Source organism: Vanessa atalanta, chromosome 13 (genome assembly GCF_905147765.1).
Source record: "Vanessa atalanta chromosome 13, ilVanAtal1.2, whole genome shotgun sequence".
In the NCBI taxonomy this organism is placed as follows: domain Eukaryota; kingdom Metazoa; phylum Arthropoda; class Insecta; order Lepidoptera; family Nymphalidae; genus Vanessa; species Vanessa atalanta.
Window position 1 is genome coordinate 10,875,441 of NC_061883.1, and position 27,231 is coordinate 10,902,671.

A 27,231-nucleotide genomic window follows, 5' to 3' on the forward strand; every position below is an offset into this window, starting at 1 on the left:
CCAGTATAACAACAGGCACAAGAGCCACACACATATGTAGCCAATAAATTTCCCACTCATCTCCTTTTGAGGAGAAGGTTAGGAGCATATTGCACCACGATGTTTCAATGCGGATTGCTGGTTTCATATGTGGCAGAAATTCATTCGCCGAGCACGACATGAATTATAAACACATATTAAGCACATGAAAATTCAATGGTGCTTGCCTGGGTTTGAACCCGCAACTAACCACTGGGCCATCTCGGCTCTTCTGCTCTGCACAAGAACCATAACATCTCAATTACCAAGGTTAGTAGTAAAAATTCATACGGCTGGTCTGGTCAGCCTGTCTGAGTAGTGGTGACCACAAGTAGATCATGTGCCAACCCCCTACCGATGCCATAAAAAATATAATACAGAAGTAACAATATTGAATATCGACCCGACTCTGGGATTCGAACCCAACAGCTCTGTATCTGCCGCTGTATTCAGCTAGCCTAGACCAACGAAGAAGTATTTTATAATAGTATATTTATCAATTTTTAGCATTTTCAAAGATATGCATTAATTTTTATATTCTATTTAAGTTTATTGGATAAAATATAGTGTTCGTTTATTCACTTGCGTTTGATTTAGAATTGTCAGGTGTTAATTAATGCTTCTATCATACTTAACTAGCCAAATATTCTAGGATTTTTTTTTTATAGAATTGGTTGGCGGACGAGCATATGGGCCACCTGATGGTAAGTGGTCACCACCGCCCATAGACAAAGGCGTAAGAAGTATTGTAAGAAATATTAACCATTCCTTACATCACCTATGCGCCACCAACCTCGGGAACTAAGATGTTATGTCCCTTGTGCCTGTGATTACACTGGCTCACTCAAAATATGAAAAACCATCACAACTGAATTAATATCATCACTTTTTTCGTGACAAACTAATAAATATCGTATTAATATCGAATTACTCTTGACGAGTTTTAAATTAGTCTCCTTAACTACAATTTTTAAATAAACCTATTTGAAATGTCTCAAAATAATGACTTTTTAGACATGTATTTTGAAATGCTACGTATTCACAAATACGTATCATATTTTGAAAATGTTATAGCATTCACATATTCGCTGTGGTCGTACGAATTAATCTAACGAAAACACATTAATAACGGTAATTAAACACAGGGAATCAATTGCGTAAATTAGACATAGATATATATTGAGTAATTAAACCTGTTATGATTCACTATAACTAACGTTTGGATTTATGAGAGAAGTTATTAGATAAATCTCGAAGGTTATGCTTCGCTTTTTTAGACAGTGTTTAAAAAAGTAATATCATGAACCCGAACTTCAGATTCTGGTGTAGTTTATACAGTTCTGTCACACGCTAATACTGACCATATTAGCGTAACACAGAACGTGTCGTAAAACAATAGCATCGGCTAAGATATTCTCCTGGGTTTTGGTTTTGGATTCAACCCGGTTTATGCTGATAAAATAAAGCTGGTGTTTCTTTAAAGAAATTCTCATTAGCAGCCCGGAGTCTGGAATTTTGCAGTGTTATAGTGTTATATACTTACACGCTTTGGAATGGAAAGCACGTTTACTCTGAAATATTTCCGATCGTATCGAATTTTCTGCTCCTGCTGAGAGGGAAGTTTGCAGACAAACTAGTACAGTCGCTGTGAAATATTGACAAAAAAGTTAACGTTGAACTCTCTGAGAAAACAATTAAAATTCAAGCCCATAAAAATTTTCATCCGAATATTTTCACCACTGGGATGAAATTTTTCTTTCATTCTCACCATCCCAAACTTTTCCAAATCGGATCATAAATGACGGAGATCAAGTTACAAATAAAAAAAAAGAATGCAACCGATTTCAGAACGCCCTTCTATTTTTAAAACGGTTTATAATCATTTTACAAAGTAATAAAGCGCAAAAATCACCATTGAAACTAATTAACATAAATATTATAACCGCAACGATAGATTTTACTCGTTGTCGACACGGAAACTAGTACTTCATAAATTTTATAAAATTGAAGAGCCTTAAACGTCGTTCACGATCCGATTGCTTGTGTAATGTGTTCGCAACATTACAGTCGAAATAAAGACGATAAAGTGCAATGGGGAAAGACGACGAAATCTCGTGCAATCCATAGTCCGCTAGTGACATAACGTGTAACTTTGTCGAAACATCGGGCAAAATGATAAAAACTGTTCAAATCCAAATCCGAAAATAATTTGCTTTATATTTTTTTTTATTACAATCTCTCTTTGAAAACTAAAATATCAATTTAAATGATGTATTATTTGAATGGGGTAATACGTATGTATTGGGCAGTTCAAATATAAAGAATCAAGGATGTTCAAGTCCAAAAAGTATTTCTTTTATTATTTATTATAGGCAGACAAACTACTAATTACATCTGACGACAATTTTTCACCACTGCCCATAAATAAGCCAGCCAGTCAATAACCTCGGGAAATAAAAGTTATTTCCCTTGTGCTTGCATTTACCCTGGCTCACTCACTGATCAATCCGGAACACAACCTTATACTAAGTACATGCTTGGATAGTACGGTCATGCCTCAAAGCCAACAAGTCGATACAAAAAAAAACCTACTAATTATGTATATATAAAAAATATATATATAATATATAGTATGGAAAAATCAGATATATTTCCGTACTCCGTATCAGAAATGTGTCATAATAATTAAGATGGCTACATTAATAGCTTTGTAAATCAACATTCCATCATCTTTATCGCGTAGTTAATTGATACGCGAATAATATTTATTTGTTTTCATTACACGCTCAATTAATTAAACTGATGACTGTATTTGCTGTCGTTGTTTATTTATTTGTCCTGCGGGATGCGAGGTAAATCACTAGAACGAGTATATCTTCGCTTGCTCGTGCAAACCGGTTAGCGTTGTCGAGCGCGTGCGTGTGCATAAAAGCGTAGCTTGCGCAAACATAAAAGAGCAACTTTTATGAAAAGACTAGCAACACAACGAGCGTCGCAAATGATTTTGAGAAAAATAAAGCAGGTTTTACTTTTACCGTACATCCTCGTTCGTAATTTTTCAGTGCACATAAAAACCAGCCTCAAACTGTTAACAGAAAAACTTTAAAAAAATCGGACTGTACATTCGTATATTCACTTTTACGTGAAAAAAAAATTCAACTCTCCTCTATATTCTAAGCACAATATATTTATTTTCAAAAACCGTTAACTTTGTAAGAAATAATGACAATAGTAATGGTCAAACTTTTCCAATTATGAAATCAATAAGTTATTTACCAGATAAATAATAATAAATAAATAAATATTGGACAAAGTCACATACTCTGATCCCATTGGGAAGTAGCTAAAGCACTTGTGTTATGGAAAATCAGAAGTAACGACGGTACCACAAACACCCAGACCACCAGAAAATAAAAAACTAATGAACATTTTCTACATCGACTCGGTAGGGAATTGAACCCAGGGCCTCGGAGTGGCGTACCCATGAAGACCAGTGTACGCACTCCTCAACCACGGAGTATGTCAGCTTAAGGTTTTATTTTTTGCTGTTCAGCATGAAAGCTATGGAACCAGTGTAATTTCATAATCATGGAATGTATGTATATGTCATCGGCGTGTACTAAAGAAAAATTGCTGACTTGTTTGTTATCAAAACTTGTGCGTTGATAAAAAATGTTTTTTTAAATACCTTAAGATTAACATAATTTTAAACAAACATGTATTTGTAATCGCCGATTAAAAAAACGCTTTGAAAAGCAGAAAGTACCATAGATTTCTAAAGAAACGCATTAACTTTTTTTATGGTATCGGCAAGCCGTCGGTCGAATGGGCCACCCGATTATTAGGAGTCATCACTACTCATAAACATTGTCGCGGTGTAATATTTTCATTATTATTTAACATTCCTTACATAACCAATACGCCACAAACCTTGAGAACTAAGATATTATGTCACTTTTGCCTTTACTTACACCGGCTCACTCACTCTTCAAACCGGAATACAACAATACTAAGCATTAGCAGGCAGTAGAATATATGATGAGTGGGTGTTACCTACTCAGGTAGGCTTGACTAGACCTGGTAAACTAAACTGAACACCCTTCCTTTTCCACTTATTTAGCTAAGGACGATAGTCCACTAAATGTATAAATCGTATAGTATAGCTCCACATCCAAACTAAAAATAGAACGAGAATTCATTAAATCATTCAATTCTGTCTGCGCTTTACAATATGTTTCTCACGCAAGACAGCTCATGAAAGAATTCATAAAGAATCTAGAAATACCGTTTGCGTTCCAAAACAAATATGAGTTTCTATTACTGACACCTCCAACGATTATTTTAATTTAAGAACATTATTTTATTTTTTTTAATTTAAATTCGCATCGATAATGCAAAATAATGAAATATTATTTCCTTACTATATTAATTAATGAAATTTATGTTTTACGACATTTCTAGTTTAGGCTCTGTTCTGGGATGTGCACATTAAAATGGATCGCGTCACACCACGACGTTCAATCGATACGTCTCGCTTCGCCGTGTTACGTAGCACTGCCTTTATGACCGAATAATTTCCGCTGCAATGCGTCATGCTCCTGTGACACCGTCCATCCCGATGTCATTCACCCTTCGAATAAAATAGCAAACGTCGTTCAATATATTTTCATCGAGCTAACAACGTGCTAACTTACAGGATGTTCAGCTTTAAATTAACATACGTGAAATTCTGTTCAACTTGAATACAATACAAGCTTACCTCACCAGTGTATGATTTTCCTTAATTATCTATGCTTGTGTTTACGTTCAGGCAACAGTGTAGAGTTTCTATTACTATTTTAACGTTAAACGTTGCATCTGAACGACAACGGCCTTACGTACAATATTGTTTTGCGGGTGTTTATATTAAATACCGTAATATCTCTCTCTGTAGCCATTGATTTGTCATACGAAAGTTTAGTTTAGTTTAGACACAGTCTTGTATAACTACCCCTTAACAATTTTTTTATAGATAAAGTCGTTTATCTTTACTAATTTGCTTAGCAGTAATAAATATTGCTGATGTGGTCTCCTGTAGAAGCCAACATTGCACGATTTAATGTACTCGCAAGTGTGTATGCTTTGTTGGCGATTCATAATTAAATAAAAAAAAAATTACACATTGACAATCTGTGAATATTAATACTATTTTATGTAATCACAGTATGAATTTCTTGGCGGTAGGGCTTTGTGCATCTCAACTAATCAAATATTCTACTGCCAAACAACAATACCTACCCAGTATTGCTGTGTTCCGGTTTGAAGTGTGAATGAGCCAGTGTAACTACAGGCACAAGGGACATAACGTTCCCAATGTGGGCGGCACTTAGGCGATGTAAGGAATGGTTAATATTTCTTACAGTATTTTTGTCTTTGAGCGGTGGTGACCAATTAGCATCAGGTGGTCCATTTGCTATTAATATTATTTTTATTATTATAAACATAAATCGTTTAAATTTAAATTATGCTTAGTAGCGCTAATGTCGATATGCTAAGCATTTCTTCATAAGTACTAGTGTTCATTTGAAATTCGAAAAACATAACATATATTTACTGATCTAATAATCTAAAAAAGATCTAATTCTAACATCAATGATAATCAGTATCGTTCCGTATTCTGTAAAAACTGAACTTGGAAATTCGAAACTCATCACAGAACACGGCGTCAAATATCAGAATTTGCTATGCGATATAGACTATAGTAATAATTAAAAAAGTTTATGGATACATATATCAATATGGCGTATCACCGCAAGTCGGCTGTCAAAATTTCACGAGTGAGATACGAAGTGAATATTCACAGAATCGCAGCGCTGTTTCCATTTTTATCTCCATAACACTAATGTCAACAGCTACCACAAAAAAGAAAGTCAGTTGACAAACAGAGAGAAAAATCTAACAAGCAGCTTGTCTATGCCTATTTTTTAAAAATAAGGATTAAAGAAAATATACTCAGAGATTTATATGTAAATATATACTAAGGCCTCCTTAGGATGAGATTGTATACATTATTTATCTATGAATTTAAACCTCGCTTCCAACGTTCTAACGTCGGCGTGCATGGCTTACCGTCGTGTAGTCTACAATGAATATAAACAACTAGAAATCATTTATTAAAATCAATTTAACAAGATGGATACTGTATTATCATATCCGATGTACTTTAAACAAACATGTAGGCACGAATATAAAATCAAAATCGCATGCAAATTCCCAATTGTGTGAAACGACACGTCTTTTATGAAAAAAATAAAAAGGCTGTCAATTTAACCATTAGTTATTATGTATTATCAGTTTCTTAATTACTACAAACATTGACGATCTCCGTGGTCGAGTAGTGTGTACACCGGTTTTCATGAGTACGCCACTCCGAGCTCCCGGGTTCGATGCCGAATCGATGTAGTAAAAATTAATTAGTTTTCCATGTTGTCTTGTGTCTGGGTGTTTGTGGTACCGTCGTTACTTCTGATTTTCCATAACACAAATGCTTTAGCTACTTACATTGGGATCAGAGTAATGTATGTGATGTTGTCCAATATTTATTACAGTAACAGGAAGTTTTTAAATTTGTATTCGCTTTTGTTTCTTGACTTTAATGTTACGTTCACTCTATCTCTCTTTTATATCATATGGTCGGGATAGATTAGTCCACCCACTCATCAGATATTCTTCCGCCAACCAGTCAAATTTAGTATTGTTATGTTCCGGTTTAAAGGTGAATGAGCACGTGGTACTAACGGCACAAATAACATAGAATCTGAAGTACCAAGGGAACACTGTGGTCTGTGGTGACCACTTAACATCAAGTGACCTATTTGCCTATACGCTTACCTACATTAAAAAAAAATCAAACAAATGAAATTAAATCTTCCAAAAATATTTATACATTAGTCTGTGTTCTGTGAAAATATTTGCAAATGACATTGAATTATGTAATAGGACGAGACTACATTACAAAAGAGCTCGGTCGAATAAATTTCACCTTTTGTCCAGTTTTCAAAAGCTTCAAAGCGTTTTAACGTTTCATACAAAAAAGCCTTTCAGGTATTTTGCTTAAATTTATGTTAAAAAAAAGATTTTAAACGCGATTAAGTCAAAATAGTAATTTTTATAATAAATAGCGTAAATCTTGTATACATTAAACTCGAATGTCAAAGTATGAATATGTTAAAATGTCAAAGTATGAAATATCCAAAACGTCAGCTAGAGTTAGTCATAACAGATTTAATTACTTCATATAAATCTGTCTAGACATATATATCTAATATGCGATGAAATACAATTACACGCAATTGATTCCCTGTGTCTAATTACCGTTATTAATGTATTTTCATTAGATTAATTGATACGATCACAGCTAATGTGTAAATGCTATAACATTTTCAAAACGTTATACGTATTTATGCAAATACATTTTTAAAATGTCTATATTTTGAGACATTTCAAAAGGGGTTTATTTAAAAATTGTAGTTAAGGAGACTAATTTAAAACTCGTCAAGAGTAATTCGATATTAATATGATATTAATTAGTTTGTCACGAAAAAAGTGATGATATTCATTCAGTTATAATTTTTTTTCATATTAATAAGAAAAGCCTAGAATATTTGGCTAGTTGAGTATGATAGAAGCATTTATTAACACCAGACAATTCTATACCATAGGCAAGCGAAGCCTGTACGCTTAGATTACTATGATTTTAATGCCGCTTTCATCAGTAAACATAGTAATTCAAGAGGAACATACAACATAATAATACAACAGTGACACTTAACAATTTTTTCACTGCTGGGCTAAGATCTGCTCATTCTTTGAAGTTTTGGTGGATGCACATGTGGCAAAATTTCGTTTCAAATAGACACATGCAGGATTCCTCACGATGTTTCCCGCCGAACACGAAATAAATTGAAAATTCAGTGGTGCTTGCCTGGGTTTGAAACCGTAGCCATCGGTTAAGGTGCATCCTTTCTAACCACTGGGCCATCTTTTTTTTTATGGCATTAGTTGGCGGACGAGCATATGGGCCACCTGATGGTAAGTGGTCACCACCGCCCATAGACAAAGGCGCTGTAAGAAATATTAACCATTCCTTACATCACCAATGTGCCACCGACCTTGGGAACTAAGATGTTACGTCCCTTGTGCCTGTAGTTACACTGGCTCACTCACCTGAATCCGGAACATAACAATACTGTGTACTGCTGTTTGGCGGTAGAATATCTGATGAGTGGGTGGTACCTAACCAGACGGGCTTGCAAAAAGCCCTACCACCAAGTAAAGTTGTCAATAGACCCTTATTTAACCCGCGCCGGGGCAGCTAACTGTATTACAAACTAAGCTATATTAATCAAAAGCTGTTTGTGCAGAATAATATAGCCGAGCTATTAGCAAGTCGCATGGAATATGTAAATCTTTGTTTATCTCTACGCCTTCGATTGGAATAGGCGAATGCCGCCAATTGCTACTGTTTGTTTATTATTGAGATGTTCAAATATCGGTGAATAACACACATATACATATATATATATATATATATGTGTGTGTATTAATTTGTTATATAATTTAAAATATTTTTCATATAATCTATTAAAATTCTACAAGTGGGTCGCACGTGAAACTCCTCGTTTATTCAACATATTTTTACAAATTTCGAAATCTAAGACAGGTTTTTTTTTTCTATTTAATTTTATTTATTGTAAACTGACGACATCTGTCCACACTTTTTTTTTATATAACAATAGCTCTCGTAGCCAGTAACTTTTTCAGCTCTCAAAAATGAATTATCTGTTAAATCATTTTAATTTAATAAATTGCAATCAAGAATCTTCTTTTCGTTTCCGGGTTAATGTATGTATGAGAGTTTCTTTATTCCACCATAATTCTGATATGCCTAATTAGATTTAACTGTTTTGAGTGTCGTTAGACTAACTACATCAATATATTTTTTTAAATTATTAGTTCATTCGTTTTTTGGTAGAGCAGCTTGTTGACGTGTTTTTAATTAAACGTTTATTTTTATGTACCTAAATAATTATACCCAGTATCCACATGCCCCTGCCCGTTCGAAACAAACCTTTTACGTATCGATATGTAAAACTAGCTATTGCAAAAATGGTTTTTTTTGTAAGGGCATGTGCTAATTATACTAAATAATATAGTAATGTACATATATTTAACGTGAATCTGTTTAAGTTCTTAAGAGTCTTAAAAAACACTATTTATCATTAATATTATTTGGAACTTATTGTTTTGGTTCTTTTGTTTTTGTTAATCTTGGAATTCATGTTTGATACCTTTTTTCGTACACTTTGATATTATGTTACATTTATTACTTGTCTTTTAGTTCATTCCATGTTTTAGTTTCCACAAAAAAGTTTTCACTGTTGTATAACAGTGGAAACTTTTTTGGCATATGTTAGAATTATTTTGGTATTAATTGAATGTATTATACTATACTGTATGTTTAACTAAAAAAAAAAAAAATCCGAACGTAATAAATACACAATTGTTTCTCATCTCAACTCATTTTGTTTCTTTTTTCAGGTAGTGAAGATTGTTTGTTCGTAAACGTTCACACACCAAAGTTGAGTCCTGCAGCTTTATTACCAGTGTTGGTGTTCATCCACGGTGGTGCGTTTATGTATGGTACTGGATCGGTTTACAAAGCGTCGCATTTAATAGACCGAGACATGGTGGTGGTTACTTTTAACTACCGCCTTGGACCACTAGGTGAGATACGTGAATATATAAAAATATATTAATGTCCTTGTGAATGATTTTTTTTGTTCTAAAATCATCCTTACAACATACATACAAAGCATATAAAAAAAATCTAAAATACATGACAATTAAAAGTGCGCAAAAACATAAATTATTTATAAAAATGTGTAAATTAAATTCTAATAGAAATTAAACGTTGACTAATTCTACCAACTGTTAGTGCGTAGAATTAATTATCTTATTACTTTACGTATTTATCTTATTTACACAAGATACATTATTGTACACAAGTGAGTAAACACAGATGCACTCTCTATGGCATTAATCCCATAATCTTATGATACGGTAATTCGATACAAAAACTATCTATACGCTTATATGTTAGTTACTGGATCTATGAGGCAGTTCTAGATCATACATACACAGGCCCATCTACAGGGGTACAGAAAATCTGGGCGTCACGCATTTGGATAACCTATGATGTTTAAGCCTTTGACCATCGGAATCGAACCATTGAAATATTAGTTGGGAGGGATTGGCCGATAGATATACGTATATATACAAAAATAGTTACATGATGTAACAGCCTGTAGTCTACTTCTGGTGTGAAAAGATCTACTACTACTAGGAAGTCTTCTTGAGGAGAAAATTTGGAACAATATTTCTACGGAATGTCTTTCTTTACCACCATGCAATTTTTCTATATATTTAAAGTAAGTTGGCAGACTCGCTAATACCTGATAAGTAGTCATCGCTTTGGACATTTGCGTTAATAATATTAACCATCCCTTACATGAAAGGCGATAACAACCTTGGGAGCTCAAATGTTGTCTTTTCTACTTGTATCTCACTCACTTTTCGAATCGCAACCCAATAAAACTATTCACTACACAAGCTGAATTATAGACACAAATTAAGCTGATCGAGGGACCTTACTTAACAGAGAACAATGAAAAACTTCACAACTCTAGTATTTGTTTTCTTAGTATACTTGTGTCATGATACTTATAACCCGACAAAAACACGCTGTGACACAAACAGACTACATAACGAAATACGTACAAAGATCTTATGTTATTAGACAGTTGCGGTCTGTGGTCTTGCGGTAATAAGGAAACGATATAACATACAGAACGTTATACGTGACTAATTATTATTAAACTAGCCGTGTATCCCATCGGATATCCCGTCCAAAAAGTATTCAGAAAAATAACAGTTTTTTTTGGTAACCTGCTTTGCCCATACCCTCATTTAACCTTGGTTACAGCACACTATTCCACAATTTCACGCTCTGAGGTCAACAATATTAAAACGTATTAACACCTATCTTCTTCATATAAACAGATGTCTAAACACCGATTGCCGTATTTAAAACCGTAAAAAAGGCGAACTTCCTTACGAAATTTCATCCCCGATTTCACCCTCTTGGGTGGTTAATCTTACAAAGCGGTGTTACAGTTTTTTTTTTTCAAAACAAAAATGACCAATGTCCATAAAAAGTTCTATTCCTCATTTAGAAGATTAATTTTGAAGAGCCGAGATGGCCCAGTGGTTAGAACGCGTGCATCTTAACCGATGATTTCGGGTTCAAACCCAGGCAGGCACCACTGAAATTTCATGTGCTTAATTTGTGTTTATAATTCATCTCGTGCTCGGCGGTGAAGGAAAACATCGTGAGGAAACCTGCATGTGTCTAATTTCAACGAAATTCTGCCACATGTGTATTCCGCCAACCCGCATTGGAGCAGCGTGGTGGAATATGCTCCAAACCTTCTCCTCAAAGGGAGAGGAGGCCTTTATCCCAGCAGTGGGACATTTACGGGCTGCTTATGTATGTTATTATTGTAAATTACATATGTTAAACAATTTTATCTTAAATCTCCTGATGAAAGACTTACCAAATGGAGGAGAGTGCTATTCATAATTTAAAGCGCTCATAAAATGCAAATTCTGGGATGAGTACATTATGTACTTTTCATCTAAATTTCTAATTATTTTCATGAAGAACATTTCAAAGAAACTAACTTTTTAATAGCGTGCAGGGTTTATAAATATTCACAATTAAAATTGAAGTTATTAATATTAATTAATTGTCTTTATCTATACATAGGTTTTCTCAGTACTGGCGACGAAGTTATTCCGGGAAATGCTGGGTTGAAGGACCAAGCCTTCGCCCTGAAGTGGGTTAGAGATAATATCATGATGTTCGGCGGTGACCCCCAAAGCATAACACTTACTGGTTGCTCTGCCGGTGGTGCAAGTGTACACTATCATTACCTATCACCACTATCTAAAGGTAAGTCCAATTTTATGTTGCCAGTTGTAAAAAAAAAACAGTAACAATATACGTTATTGTATTGTACATGTAATGTATGCATTGAGTTCGTAAAACTATGAATGGCTTGTGAGATGTTGACGGAGAAAAAATTTATCGGGCATACAGCATATAATTTCCGACCAAATATACAGAAAATGTTATGAAATGTTTTAAGTAATGTAAAAACAATGAATAGTCGAATAAACACGGGTGGGGAGAGTTACTATGACGTCGTAAGAGAGCATCATGCCGTTAACCGTTACGGCATACGAGTCCGTTTCAATAGTCCGACCCACACTCTAACACATTAGAGTATATAGCCTTCAAAGCTAGACACTAGACAAATGACGCAGTCAATGCACCGTAATAAGGTGTTTACGATAGGTGGTAGATTAACGATATGGTTTGTTTGGAGACGCTGTTTAAACGTTTGATACCAAGATAATGGAGGTATGTCTGGAGCATTGATAATGTACGTGTCTTTGCAGGACGTACATACAAATATATTTCAACCAAACAGGTGAACTCATCATAAATAAATGACATTCAATTGACGCGATAACATGGCTCGAAATTTAAAAAAAATTATCTATTTTATTCATAATGAAATTGCGTAAAATAGCCGTTTTTCTGTTTTGTCGTTACGAAATCGTAAATTTGAACGTAGAAGTATTATATTTTAAATCTATTATTTATTCTATTCGATCGTAAAAAGCTATAGAGTATCGTTTAGGCAATTTGAATAACCAACAATGTATGTTGATCAGTAATCGAAGAATTCGCATATCTAGATCGGGTCAGGACTCCATAGGAAACGCGTTTGGCTCTTCTTTATGTAAGCTAGCAACTCGTGGCGGAAAAAAACGCAGTTGAAACTATTTGGACTGTTTTATGTGACCACACTTTTCTAGATTCGATATAATACGTGTATATTATGAAGATTATATACTTTAGAGTATGTTCGGAATTTAGTGTACCAAATATGTAGTCCTCGTATTATAGTAATAGTTAAATTATATAGACGTGAACTGTAATAAGAAATTTCTGTTAAATATAAAATAGTAAATATTGTGACTCATTTATATTTTATGGACACACTAATAATAAGACGTTGTTATTTGATTATTATCATTTCTCAACTATGATATTAATATATGCTAACGATTTTTTTTTTTCATTTATTTATTTAATTAAATACAGATTATAAATAATGAAGTCCATGTCTCCTGGACTAAGCTTTCTTCTTTTCAGCATGTATTTTTTCTTCTATTCTCCTCTATCATTCGTCATCTGATCGTTCACATCCATCTCTCTCATATTTCTCCTCACACACTCCATCCATGTTTTTTAGATCGTCCTCTTCCCCTCTCTCCCACTACGCTCAAGTTCTCCACTCTCCTAGATATGTCAGCAACTGGTAAAAGAAAAAAAAAAAAAATAAATAATAAACAAAAATATGAAATTATTGAAATCCATGTTATAGTGTGCACTGTCCATAAGGGCAAGGGCCTTTAACTGTAGGAATGTACATAATCTCAGAAACATTTATCAATTTACTTAACAGAACTATTTAAATAATTACACAGTGTAACGTATCATAAATTCAACAACTCTAGCGTTTAACCTAACAAACTTTATCACTAGATTATAATATTTGTCCTGAGTTACAAAATCTGTATAATTAAACGAGTCATTGTAGCTTATAAGTTATTTAGTTAAAAAAAAATATCTTCAAACAAAATTGACAAAAACAGACATTGTTAGTTGATATTCAATTTTAAAAAAGTACGTAATTCATTCTATTGTAAGTAGTCCTTATAGTTTAAATTCTACTAATATTATAAATGAGATTTTTTTATGTTCCTTCCCTATCACACAAAATGTGGCTGAACGGATTTAGATGCAACTTAGAATAGAATAAAATAAAATATATAAAAAACACTCAATAATCTAAATGTATCTATAGGCACATTCCATCGAGGTATTGCCTTCAGTGGGTCAGCACTCTCTTCATGGACCCATTCATTGAAACCAGCTGAAAAGGCAAAGGCTCTAGCCGCCATCGTGGGCTGTCCTACAGGCAACAGCCGAGAGATGGCTGATTGCCTTAAATATAGACCAGGGGAAGTCATCGTTAATGCCCAAATAGAAATGATGGTAAGTATAATAAAGTATCTAAATGGACGATCCCTATATGGTGTGTGTGAACAAAATCAATTGCATAAAATATTCTTTTTGCTATATAATTTTCTTTAATATTTAATTTCACTAACTTGGTTAACATAAAAATCTTCTCCGTGAACAAAATCATGTATTTTTTATGGCACCAGTAGGTGCCCACCTTTGTGGTGGGTTAATGGTCACCACTGCCCATAGGCATAAGAACTGTATCATTCTTATCCAATAAAGATAAATCATACTTCATCGCAAATTTAAAACCTTTTCAGTATCAGACGTTAAGGCTTAAATCTTTCAAGTTCCAAATGCGATTTGCAGCCAAGTTCTTGACTTGGCGAAACTTTTGATGTAAGATATTTTAAACGACTGCTTAGTTTTATTAAATTTGAGTAAATTTTTGTTTTCAATAAATAGTGGATAAAAATATGATATTATAGAACCACAATTTGTATTAAGGAATTAAATTTATACAAATAACCATTAAAAATAGTTACTGTACAAATTATGACTGCGCAAGAATGCTAGCAGCATTTCTCCGTTGAATCGCAATTCCGATCCTTTGGCAAATGAACCAGCCCTCCTGTCACCAGTGAAGGCAATAAGGCGAGGTGTTAATAACAGTATACTTTTAATAAACCATACAGAACCACTAGACCATACAGGACATTCATATTGTATTAATCTAGAAACTATGACAATGCTCTGTGTACAGTCAAAAAAACATGTGGAATGTTAATTAGTTTTTAGATCAGCTCAATACTTACTAGAAGTTAATTATAAGTTTTATTCCAGGCAATTATACAAACCTATTGCTAAAATAAGTAATAGTGTCTTATCTTACCATCAGCTGGCCCATTTGCCCATCCATCAATCTATGTTATAAAACTATTACAGGATTGGAAAGTCCACATGTTCACGCCATTCACACCAACCATCGAAGCTCCCGGTACAAGAGACCCATTCCTGAGCCATTACCCATACATCGCAAGCCAGTCTGGATACATGAGACCAGTTCCTCTCATCACCTCGGTCACATCTGAGGAGGGATTGTATCCTGCCGCAGGTATTATAATTGAATGAATGGTTCATATTTTAATTAACAAATAGATTCAATTTCGTACATTATTGAAATGGAAATTGAAAGGTTTGTTCGAAAGCTTTGTTGTGTTTAAAAATGCTTAAAAATATTTTTTTATTGTAAAACTTACTGAATTTATCATAAATAATAAATTTAATCTTTTTAAGTCGTAATCTTTGCTGATTTTTTTTTAATTGTGTTATGAAATAGAAGTTCTTAACTGTGATATAAATATTGTGTATGTATTTTAACAATAGTCCTTCAACATTGTCAATTTCTATTACCAGCCTATCAAACGGATCCAAGCCTACTACCAGAGTTAGAATCGAGATGGGAATATCTCGCTCCCAATATATTTGAATACAACGACACCCTGCCCTTGGAATTGAGATCTACCGTTGCAAATAAGATTAAACAGCACTACTTGGGTGGCAAGCCTGTCAGTCAGGAGACTTTCCCACAGCTGGTTCAAGTAATTATTTAGGAATTTATTATTTTATTAAAGTGTAATTGTCATTAAATAATTATTTAATGATTATAATAAACTAACATTATATAAAAAAATAATATAAGTAATACATATGTTGATCTTACCGTTTAATTAGAGATAATGTTCAACATAGAATATATTTTTTTGATAGGTACTCACGTAATGCGTATAGCCGTTTTGTTTTCGGCGCCATTTTAAAGCCTGTAAACTTATAATTAATTATAATTAAAACTTGAGGGCATTCGAGTAACTTCTTAACTCAACTTCCTTGGTTGTACCTTCCGTACTGAACCCTCGTTAAACTTGAATTTGAATTAAATTCCAATCTTACTGTATATGTACAATAATTTGTACAGGCTCTCGGAGATCGTCTCTTCGTGGCGCACGTTGGCAAGTTGGCTCAAATCCACGCGCAACGTTCCCATCAGCCAACATACTTGTACCGCTATACGTATCGTGGACAAAACAGTTTGTCAAATTTAATGGCCAACAACGATAATAACTACGGTAAGCTAATATACTTAATTAATACATACTGTTCTGCATATAGCTGTAATTATTGTGTTAACGAATATTAATAGACTTTAAATAATATTGAAAATGTGTGGTCACATTTTATTTTCTTTTCCTTTTCGAGTTTCCTCATGGTGTTTAAGCAGTTTCCTCGGAAATTGCTCCGTAACTTATTTAGAAAAATTTATCGTAAGATATTTTGTTTTTATATCAAAGATGAAACCTTCTTTTAAATGCACTTAATAATAAACATTTATCATATGTGTTCTTTTTATTGGAAAACTGTACAAAATGCTTACAATGTATACACAAAACTAATAGTTATTCATTAAAATTCCACACTTGTAAAATCAGAAACGCGATTTGCGACGGTAAAAAAGAGCGAGGATGTAGTTGATTTTTTTTTTTGTTATTGACATAGGTGTGAGCCACGCGGATGACGTGTTAGCAATTTTCAAGTATATACTCAGCGAGAATAATGAAGATGTCAACATGAGGAACAAACTTATCGACATCATCTACAGTTACATGACAACAGGGTTATTTATTTTTATCTTAAACTTTATATCTAATAGAGAACTTTTATTTTGGTAGTAGGACTTCGCGAAAACCGTCTTGGTATGTCTCGCCCACTCATCACATATTTTACCGTCAAACATAGTATTTGTTGTATTCCGATTTGATGTCCGAGCCAGCCGGCAAATGGGCCACCTGATGTTAAGTGGTCACCACCACCCATAGACATTGGCGCTGTTAGAAATATTAACCATTCCTTACTACAAGCACAAAGGGTATAACATCTTAGTTCCCAAGTTAATATTTCTTATCGATACATATAATAAAATTAGAGTGTCTGTTTATAATATTAAATTAACCGCTTTTTACTAAATGCATATGTATGTATACACGGTAAATACATATAACAAAATAACATTTTTTTTTTTAATTTTTTTTGTCTGTTTGTACCGGCTAATCTCTGGATTGGCTGACCTGACCGATTTTGACGGGACTTTCACTGGCAGATAGCTGATCTAATAAGGTCTAACTTAGGCCAAAGCAATAACTTTTGTATTAACGCGCACGAAGTCGCGGGCACAGGTAGTAATACTATAATTTGAACATGCGTTTAGTTTTATGTAATCGCACACCATTTGTGTTATAATGCATGTCATCATTACAATATATTCTTGTCTTATTACTATTTATAACATTACCAGTCATTCTGAGTATTCTTTTTAAAAGAGATATAGGTATTTAAAAGTAAAGTAACCTAACCGCAATATCATAAACTATAGAAATATTTGACGTTTTATCTTGAGTTAAATCACCCTTCACAAATTTTCGGCAGTTTACAGTCTCGCGAAATAAATTACAATCTAACGGTATTTACAATTCTACGTTGATATATGTATATAACATATCATGTTCATTAATTTCAGTCTCCATCATCATCACCATAGGTCTTGAGAAATTTTGATGATTTAACGTATATTGTATTATGAGTCAAGATGGCCCAGTGGTTAGAACGCGTGCATCTTAACCGATGATTTCGGGTTCAAACCCAGGCAGGCACCACTGAAATTTCATGTGCTTAATTTGTGTTTATAATTCATCTCGTGCACGGCGGTGAAGGAAAACATCGTGAGGAAACCTGCATGTGTCTAATTTCAACGAAATTCTGCCACATGTGTATTCCGCCAACCCGCATTGGAGCAGCGTGGTGGAATATGCTCCAAACCTTCTCCTCAAAGGAGGGGAGGCCTTTATCCCAGCAGTGGGACATTTACGGGCTGCTAATGCTAAATAAAAAAAAATGTATTAAGATATCACGATCAGATATCACTGGAAGAGTTAATATTAAATAATAATGTTGAGCGTAGGTAGATCATGTCACGAATCCGAATCCGTTAATCGATTCTAAATTCTTAATTATTTTTTTTACATTCGAAATTTAAATAATAATTATGAAGTATTTAAACATTAATTAAATTAATGCCGTATTTGATGATGTCGAGGAGGATAAATGTCATATTGTCGTTATATATTAAATACCGCTGATTCGTTCGAAAAGTCATCATACGCTGTCTAAATATAAATTTTGTTTTAAGATACGATGTATGAAATATATGTACTGTTGATATTTGTAGCACACTCGCCCACAAGCCAATTCTATTGTGTTAAACTTCTCTCTGAGATATGCTCGGGCTACCTTTAAATAAATAGCTAAAATCATCCACAGGCTTTAACTAATATTTACTATGCCTCCGGGACATGTTCCAATATTTGCTTGAATCCAGTTTATCGCTGGACTTATGTTTGAAATATTGAGCTAGACTTTAGTTTAAAATAATTATATTTTTATTTTTAAATAAATAAATAAATATTGGACAACATCACATACATTACTCTGATCTCAATGTAAGTAGCTAAAGAACTTGTGTTATGGAAAATCAGAAGTAACGACGGTACCACAAACACCCAGACCCAAGACAACATAGAACACTAACTTTTTCTACATCGACTCAGCCGGGAATCGAACCCGGGACCTCGGAGTTAAACCCATTAAAACCGGTGTACACACTACTCGACCACGGAGGTCGTCATATATATTTTTATAAATCAAATAAATCATAATGAGTATAATAATTTTAATGTCATATTTTTTCTATAATTCAACAATAGGTTATATAATAAACTGATGTGCCTGAACTCGATAAATTCAAATACTGCCGATCTGATTTTATAACGGTTTCAATGGATGATTCTTGAGGAAGGTAAAGTTTTTGTTTAAATTAGCTGAAATGTAACGATGGTTTTTGAAACAATATGAAGTTTATTTCGAGTACAATATATACAAATATGACGATTGAGACTAATGTTTCAAACAATAGTTATATTATGAACGCATAGCTAGTACCTATTATATAAAGTTTGTTTTATTTTAGTCCAAACATTGGTAAGCGTATTCATAAAGGTTGGCTTGAACATCTAAAAAAGCTCGCTGTTATATTAAATTCTGTATGTATGTATATCTTTTTTTTTTTCTTTATGGTGGCACAAATCCCGAAACAATATAACCGTGATGCCATGTATGATAGTCAGAAATACCAAAATTCAAAAACCACTTATTGACTGTCAAAATTCTAGAAACAAATTATAATTTTTTTCGTCATTACGTCAGACGTTTTTCACAATGACAATAGCTAATCACCGTTTTACAAAAATTCTATAAATATTCATACGCTACAACTAGGCCATTACTAAGTCATATCACGAAAATTGATCAGTATCAGAAATTGATTTGCGGGACATAGCCAAAAAAGCGGGACACGCCTACAAATGTACCGAAACGAGAGGAAAACAATTCTAATATTTATCATCGGCTCAATCCGACTGTTGTTGTCAATCGCCCGTCATCTTTGCACGTGAACATCGCGCCGCGCAAAAAATACTTCATTTGAATGGGTTTTCTGTCTAACCTGCCTAACCTTAGAATAAATGCATATTTCAATATTTAAAAAGTTTATTCAACCAAACACCCATATCAAAACTCGTGACCAAAAAATGTTTGTTGTTCAATTATGTATCATTGAATATCTACGTAACTAACAAAAATATTTTTTTTGTCGATAAAAATTAATTAACCTTGCATTTATATTTCTTAAGACTTTTCTCATATTGATATAGTACTTATATGCTTACAGAGTACCAAAAATAGCGAACGGACCAGAATGGTTACAGGTTAAGCCTGGCGCACCTGAATTGAACTACCTCGAAATAGCCGGACCGGACAAAATAGAAATGAAAACGAGCTCCGATTTCGGTCAAACAAAATTCTGGGACAGTCTTGGATTTCTTGAGAATGAAAAGTTCAATGCGAATGTTAAGGATGAATTATAATGTAATTAATTTATTTTTATATGAATGATAATGATTTAGTTTTATTATAATAAAATTGTTTATTATAAATATAATATAACATTACATACATTTGATACTTAAAAAAACTTTTATTTGCTGTATGAACCATTTTGTTGTAGAAATACCCCATTTACCGAGCAAGCGCATGCTCTGCTAGCATGCTTATTCAAATTTTAACGAGCATACCAAAGCAAAGCTCGTCAAAAAGATACGAATTCGCGACAATGAGCATTGATTTAGTTGTGTCGTTGCAAAACGCTTTCCAGCTTTCCTATTTTCCTTTCAAATTAAAACACCTTACACAATCTTTTTCGCTACACTCAAGTATCAATCGACCTGTTTATTTACTGTAGATTATATTTTTTTATGTTGTAATTTCAAATTTACCACTTAGGTACTTGTCCAAATCTAATTATAAGTGTAACTGTGAAAACGAACACAGAGCAATACTGAGAGACGCCCAACAGTTTCCTGCGCAAAAATTCTCGATTGTGGTAGTAAACAGAGCAAGGATAAAATATATCGATGTTATGATTCTCAAAAATTTATTACGGAGTGAGTTTTTTTTGTTTAAACCTCAAAATAATTATCTAAATTATTATTTGAAAAAATATTTGTCCTACAAAATGTATCGTTAAATCATACTCGAAGCGAAAATAAAAAAAAATATATCTAAAATTCCATACTTCCATCTTTTGCAATGTATAATTATTATTACATACATAGTATAAAATAAAGTCGCTTACGTCGTCTGTCCCTGTGTATGGTTTGATCTTTAAAATTACACAACGGATTTTGATGCGGTTTTTTTAATAGATAGACAGACTCAAGAGGAAGGTTTATATGTATAATATATGCACAATATAGTAGAGAAACACTGATAATTTTAGAGGTTTCTAAAGTGATGTCGTAAATAAACACTTTTTTGAGCTTATATTGCAAACGCTGACTGAACCCTACGAGATAGATCAGAATAATGTACTACAGTATTGTTCAACTTAAAAAGGTCTTCAAATAAGTCAACGATGGTATTTGTCTATCTCTTAGGGATAACCCACAATAACCATTTTTTTACTTTACTTTTTAAGAGAAATAATGGCTTATTTTCGAAGCGATTTAAAGCAATACAGCATTAATCCTTATCTAATTATGTACCTTTAAATACATTGTGCATTAATTTAGATGAATATGGCCCTTTACAGCATGGAATTTAAATGAATATTTTCGAAGATATTACAGATTTAAAATGCAGGGACATAGCGGTTTGTATTGTCTAATGACAAAAAAGCTGTGAATGTGTAAGACATTCTGTAGTATATTTATTATCAGCCTTGCACCCGTACAAAGCCAGAGCAGGTCGCTAGTACAAAATAACCACTATAATTTTTTATAAACATGAAATAAAAGTAACATGTGAATAAAAATATTTTATTATCATCAACCACACACCTAATCCACACCTGCTAAAACTTTCCCATACAAATAAAATACAATTTAAAGATCAAGACAGAATAAAACAAATAACTTTTATGAGAACCAAAAAATTGCATCTATCATTCTATATAAGTGTTTAAATATAACATTCATTTATAATGTATGTATACACTCAATTAGTTTTATTTGAATTATCTGGTACAAAGATATTTTTCTTTTTGGGAGACCTCAACTGTGAAGCAATGCGTCAGTTGCACTATTATGACCAGAATAAATAATTCATTCATTCACTTAGCTCAATTTTTTATTTGTGTTATATATTGTCTATAGAATAAGATGTTTAGAATAATATAGAGAAAAAGAAAGCTTATTTAGGAAAAAGAAAAAGTCATAACATTATCTTTTGCAAGTTTAGAGAGAATTGTTTCTATTATTTGTTATTCTTGATGTTGCCATATTTAACCTGATAATTTGTTTACAATAAAATGTTCCTTTACAATATTCAAAATATTATTTTTATTAAACTCTCAGATATATTTTATATACAACAACAGTTAGGTAAAAAAACATACAATAGTTTAAGCATATAGTTAAATGTGAAAAAGCAAACATTATAACAATCCTTCCTTACTAGAATAATATCAAACATGCTTAAATAAAAAAATGCCTCAATGCTAAAGCAAACACAAAACAAATCAGACTTTTTATGTTACAAGACTAATATTTAGTTTAAGCGGACATAAATTTCAAAAGAGATAAGTAACATACCTTTACCATATTCAAAATTACACAACAACATTTGAAATCTTATTAATACATAGATAAATGATTTCTTCAAGGCCCATGTCGAATCACAGTGCATTGCATCAGTGATTATATTTAGTAATTACAATGCAAGAATATAAGGTTTAGAAAAATAGTAATTACTACTTATAAATATGATAAACAATAATCATTTAAGGTTTAGTCATCCTTTTTGTCACCACCTGCAATTGTGATTTTCTTCTGCAGCTTGCTGTGTTCCTCAGTTAGCCTGTCATATTCCCGATTGAGGCTCTCAGCTTGTGACTTTACAGCCTCTTTGTCTTTCTTCTCCTTGGCCAGCTCTTTCTCTAGAAGAAGAATCTGGCCTCTTAAATCTTCAATATCTTTCTTTGCTACTTCATCACCGGCGCCTTGCTTTTCAAGGAGCGTCTTTGCCGCGACAGTTGCACTTTGAGCCTGTCGAAAGTTTGCTTCGGACTGAGCGTACAAACCAGCCAACTCACAGATCATTTGGATAAGACGGCGGATGACAACTAGGAGAAATAGCGCAATACCTGAGATATAGAAGTTCCTCTGAGCGCGGAACAGGCGCATATTACCTTGCATTTCTGCGTCCAGGTGTTGATGATCCGTCGACTCGATGTTAGAATACTTCTGCATCTCGCGAATAGCATCGAGAAGACATAATATCAAAACGCCAATCAGCACGACAAAATATATTGATGCTTGTCCACTTATATAAGCTAAAAACTTCGATTTGAAGAATTTGTTCCATCTTGCAGGACTTGCTATCGGCAATGTCAATAATAGCACAAATGCTATTTCAGCGTATAAAAACGTAGCAATAATGGTCCACTGGAGACTCATGGTGATATTCTAATATGTTTTTGCCTCGAAAAGATTTATAAAGGAGCACTTCTGACGAAAAAATTAATAACAATGCGGCAATACAACTTCGAGAATATCGGTGACTCAACACAGAGCAAAGTCAAACTTGTCAACCTGTTAACATGACGTGTACTTACTTGAAACCTAAGCTTGAATACAAAATGCTTAACAACACCGATTAAGCTTACATCATGTAAATCAATAAAAGTATTAAACTCGTAATAGTGTTTTAATGAATTAAAATATTTAAAAGTATAAAGTATATATATAAAAACAAAACTCGTAAAAAGTTTCACGTGAAATGAAATAAATTTGTCACGTTGACAATTAAAATGACGTTTTTCTAGTCACTGCAGTTTTTGATTAATCTGACGTCATCTTTACTAAATAAAGGTATACATTGTAAAAATATAAGTGGAAAAAAAATAAAACAAGAATTTGTCTTCAGCTTTCTACCATTATAAAATGGCAGATCCAAAATATGAAAACCTTCCCGGCATCGTAAGTTTGAGTTGCAATACATTTTCAGATTATTGATTTTGTTAACATTAGTTAACAAAACTACTAAATTTCCAGGCTTACGACCAACCCGATGTTTATGAAACCGGTGATTTGCCAGAGGCTGATCAACCCGAACCATACGAAGAAGAAGACAATGAAAGCATTGAACAATTACATCTCTCAGTGAAAGATTCATTCAATAAATTTAAAGGAAAGTTCCTGACAGGGAATGTTGATTTTTCCGATAGATTGAGCAGAAAAAATCGTATCGGTTACAGGTAATTAAAGAACTAAAACTATATATTCATTCTTTTAGGAAATTGTAGTTCTAAACATTGAAGAAAAAATGTTGTAATAGCTTTTTGTAACAACTGTCTAAAATGCCTTTGCCTTATGCCTTTTAGTATACTCAATAATTTAATAGAAATATATATTACCTGAAAACCGATTTTAGAAAACACAAGCTTAATAATGTGCAAGTAAATAGTTTTAAGTGATAAATATTTAATCAGGTCTGGTGAATGGGAGCTGGCTGCTGAAGGTGAGCCTGAAACAACACTGGAACGCTACAATAGACTTCGCTGTGAATTTTCCGAATTGCTAGAACAAATAGCAGAACAACAAAATAAAGCTACAGAAAGTGAAAAGGTGCATAATATTTGAAAATAGTATAATATTTTAAAGTTTCAATTCTAAAAATGTCCAAAAATATTAAGGAAAAGTAAATGAAATAATTTTAATATTTATACTTTTAAAGGAGGAGCATTCGAAATTAGCATCTCAGATAAACACTACAAAGAAACTTCTAGAAGAACTGAAGCTGGAAGAAGGTGAACAAGTTGATCCTAAGGCTGAAAAATTAAGGTCAGTCATTTATTAATATTACTTCTAATTATGAAGTTTAATTTAAGGTTTACAGGAAATATCTCAAGAAATATTATACTAGGGAGGGAACACTTCTTAAGAATGCGTTGAACCTGGTGGTAGGTTTTTTTATATTTAAAAATAACCCTAATTGTATTATACTGTATATACAAAGTCAATTATATAGCTTTTTTTTCTAATTGATTAATCACATCTTCAGAGATACTATCTCTAAAAAGCCAAAGTAGCTTTTGATACTTTATCAAAATCAGAATTATGAGAAGACCCCATATATATATATATATATATATATATATATATTTTTTATTTTAATGATAAAGATGTACAATGCTGTTTAAGTGTTACAACTGTAAAAGATATATTATATTATGACATGGAGACAAAAATAGAACTGTAAATGGAAGCATATTAACAAAGTCTTTGAGATTAAAAGAAATTTACAATGAAAAATTTTATATCATAACTTGCCATTTAATTATGTAAAGACTCTTTATTAAGTTTATTATTATGACACAAAAAACTTTAAATTAAATGAAAAACAGTTTTTATCCAATATTACTTAGATGCTTTGTAATTTGTTGACAGTGAGTACCTGAGCACAAATGGTAAGAAAAAACATGGTGAAGTGGTAACTGCCCATCTGAAACTTAGGCCAGAGGTAACCCTTGCACAGACTACCAGGATAGCACAACTAGAGCACAGGTAATCAATATAAATAAATAAATAATTAATTTCATTAATAATTAGTACAGCTCAAATGATATTAATTATCACATACTTGCGAGAATCATTCAACATACTTCATACACTTAAACTCAAATGGAATCTCTACTTTATCTAAAGTTTTTTTTTTTAATAAATCGAATTGGTATTCAGATTACATAAGCTAGAACAAGCGGCTGGTGTGAGGGACGAAGAAGCATTCCGCAGGTTGCAGGCTGCAACGGGAGAGGTAAGACAGTTATTTTTAATCAGTTTATTCTAGTTTATGTAGTATCGCTTATTTTAAATATATCTATATATTTTTACGTAGGCAACATTGTGTGGAGCGGCAGCAACACTAGCTAATCAAGCTTCTTTACTTCGTCCCGGGGATTTAGCTGCAGCTGAAGCTAGAGTCACTTCGCTTCTAACCAATGTAGAAGCATTGAAGGCTGCTGTTAAACCAGCTGAACCGGAAGTCGAAGCAAAGGTAAACATTTACTCTAACAATACTTGAATTTTTTTCAATAAAATGTAATTGTTTCATTTTAATGTTCTCCAATTTGCATCTTTAGGTAAAGGAATTACATAAACTATTGAAACAAATAGATGGCGTATCACATTCCGAAATCTTAGAGAGAATGGAGGCACTTGAAGCTCTTCATAATCAAGGTAATTAATAAACATCATTAATTTATTTTATATTAATTTTTCTTATTGTAATATCATATGTGCAACCTTATTTTTCAGCAAGCAACTTTGGAAAGTCGCTCACAGAGTTAGAAACACTACAAAGCACTATAGCCAGTGGGGTTCAAAATAATAAAGAGCTACTTCAAGGAGTCCAAGAAGTATTCGCTCATAATATTGACAGTCTTCAAAAAGAAATAAAGAAGTTGGATGGTAGAATCAGTAAATTAGCTACTGTATGATAACATAAAAATGTTTAGATGTGCTTAAAATTGTTTTTTTATCTGTAGAGTCAGGGTTGCAATGTAAGAAAAATATTGGTATAATAACCTTTATAGTAAAATAAAGAGTAAAGTAGTGAGCGTAAGCTTTAAAAGTAAAAAAAAAAAACAGTTACAATCGCTTTCCTTGATTGCGTATATTCGACCTTTTGCTCGCTGTGGAAAGTCTGAAAGAAAAGTAAAAAATACATTATTTGTATTGTGTCATATCTTTAACACTTCCTCGTTAAAATCCAGTAACCTATAAACAGCATTATAATGTATTTGCTACATCTAAAAGCAAAAATGACATGTAGTATTCATTTATATCATGCTATTTCCGATATCATACTGACTTCATTGAATTTAAATCATGTTTTTAAAGTTAAAATACATTATTAATATTGTATAAAGTAATACTCAATCCAATTTGTTTCATACCACAATTTCAACGACACCACTTGTAATCTCAATTTCACATTTTATACTTGTTAAATAACAACATTCATATATTATACTATTATAAGTACCCTCTCGTTGAATATAACCAGTATTCGATATATGGGATTTAGGTAGGCTGCTTAAATAATTAATTTATTAAAAAATAAAGCAATTATTTCAAAAAAATAATCTTTTATTTACCTGCTACTACTATTTTTGAAATCATCATGCAGTAGAAATGATTTCAATAATATAAAATTCTATACGTAGGTAATAGAATAACTAATACTAGAGATATAGGACTGACTAAAATATGTAAATTAGACCGCATTTATTTTTATTCTGGTGATGATTCTAAAAACTGTTATGTTTACAATATACACTATTAAATATT

At 32.7% G+C, this 27,231-nt stretch overlaps 3 protein-coding genes across 4 annotated transcripts in view; 2 read left to right on the plus strand and 1 right to left on the minus strand.

Annotated features, from left to right (window-relative positions):
- The window catches only part of LOC125068046 (venom carboxylesterase-6-like), a 34,589-nt gene extending 14,306 nt beyond the window's left edge, over nt 1-20,283 (plus strand). Inside the window, exons 3-10 of one of the 2 annotated variants that reach the window (XM_047677021.1) lie at nt 9,598-9,783; nt 11,885-12,070; nt 14,058-14,248; nt 15,164-15,332; nt 15,635-15,819; nt 16,194-16,344; nt 16,772-16,889; nt 20,055-20,283. In XM_047677021.1, the coding sequence (XP_047532977.1) occupies nt 9,598-9,783; nt 11,885-12,070; nt 14,058-14,248; nt 15,164-15,332; nt 15,635-15,819; nt 16,194-16,344; nt 16,772-16,889; nt 20,055-20,250 (1,382 nt within the window). In that variant the 3' untranslated portion in view covers nt 20,251-20,283. Of the gene's footprint in view, nt 1-9,597; nt 9,784-11,884; nt 12,071-14,057; nt 14,249-15,163; nt 15,333-15,634; nt 15,820-16,193; nt 16,345-16,771; nt 16,944-17,448; nt 17,460-20,054 lie in introns of those variants that run through there. The other variant, XM_047677022.1, reaches the window with a different exon arrangement.
- Nucleotides 20,284-21,685: 1,402 nt separating this feature from the next.
- LOC125068423 (B-cell receptor-associated protein 31) lies at nt 21,686-23,469 on the minus strand. Its single transcript, XM_047677535.1, has one exon. It carries the CDS (start codon nt 23,335-23,337, stop codon nt 22,669-22,671), a length of 669 nt encoding a protein of 222 aa, XP_047533491.1. The 5' UTR covers nt 23,338-23,469; the 3' UTR covers nt 21,686-22,668.
- A 247-nt stretch (nt 23,470-23,716) lies between these two features.
- LOC125068104 (dynactin subunit 2) lies at nt 23,717-26,563 on the plus strand. The gene is made up of 9 exons (XM_047677111.1): nt 23,717-23,859; nt 23,935-24,137; nt 24,372-24,507; nt 24,617-24,723; nt 25,330-25,446; nt 25,621-25,696; nt 25,778-25,936; nt 26,022-26,118; nt 26,197-26,563. The coding sequence occupies exons 1-9, from the start codon at nt 23,824-23,826 to the stop codon at nt 26,376-26,378; spliced, it is 1,113 nt and encodes a 370-aa protein (XP_047533067.1). The 5' UTR covers nt 23,717-23,823; the 3' UTR covers nt 26,379-26,563.
- The last annotated feature ends 668 nt before the right edge of the window (nt 26,564-27,231 follow it).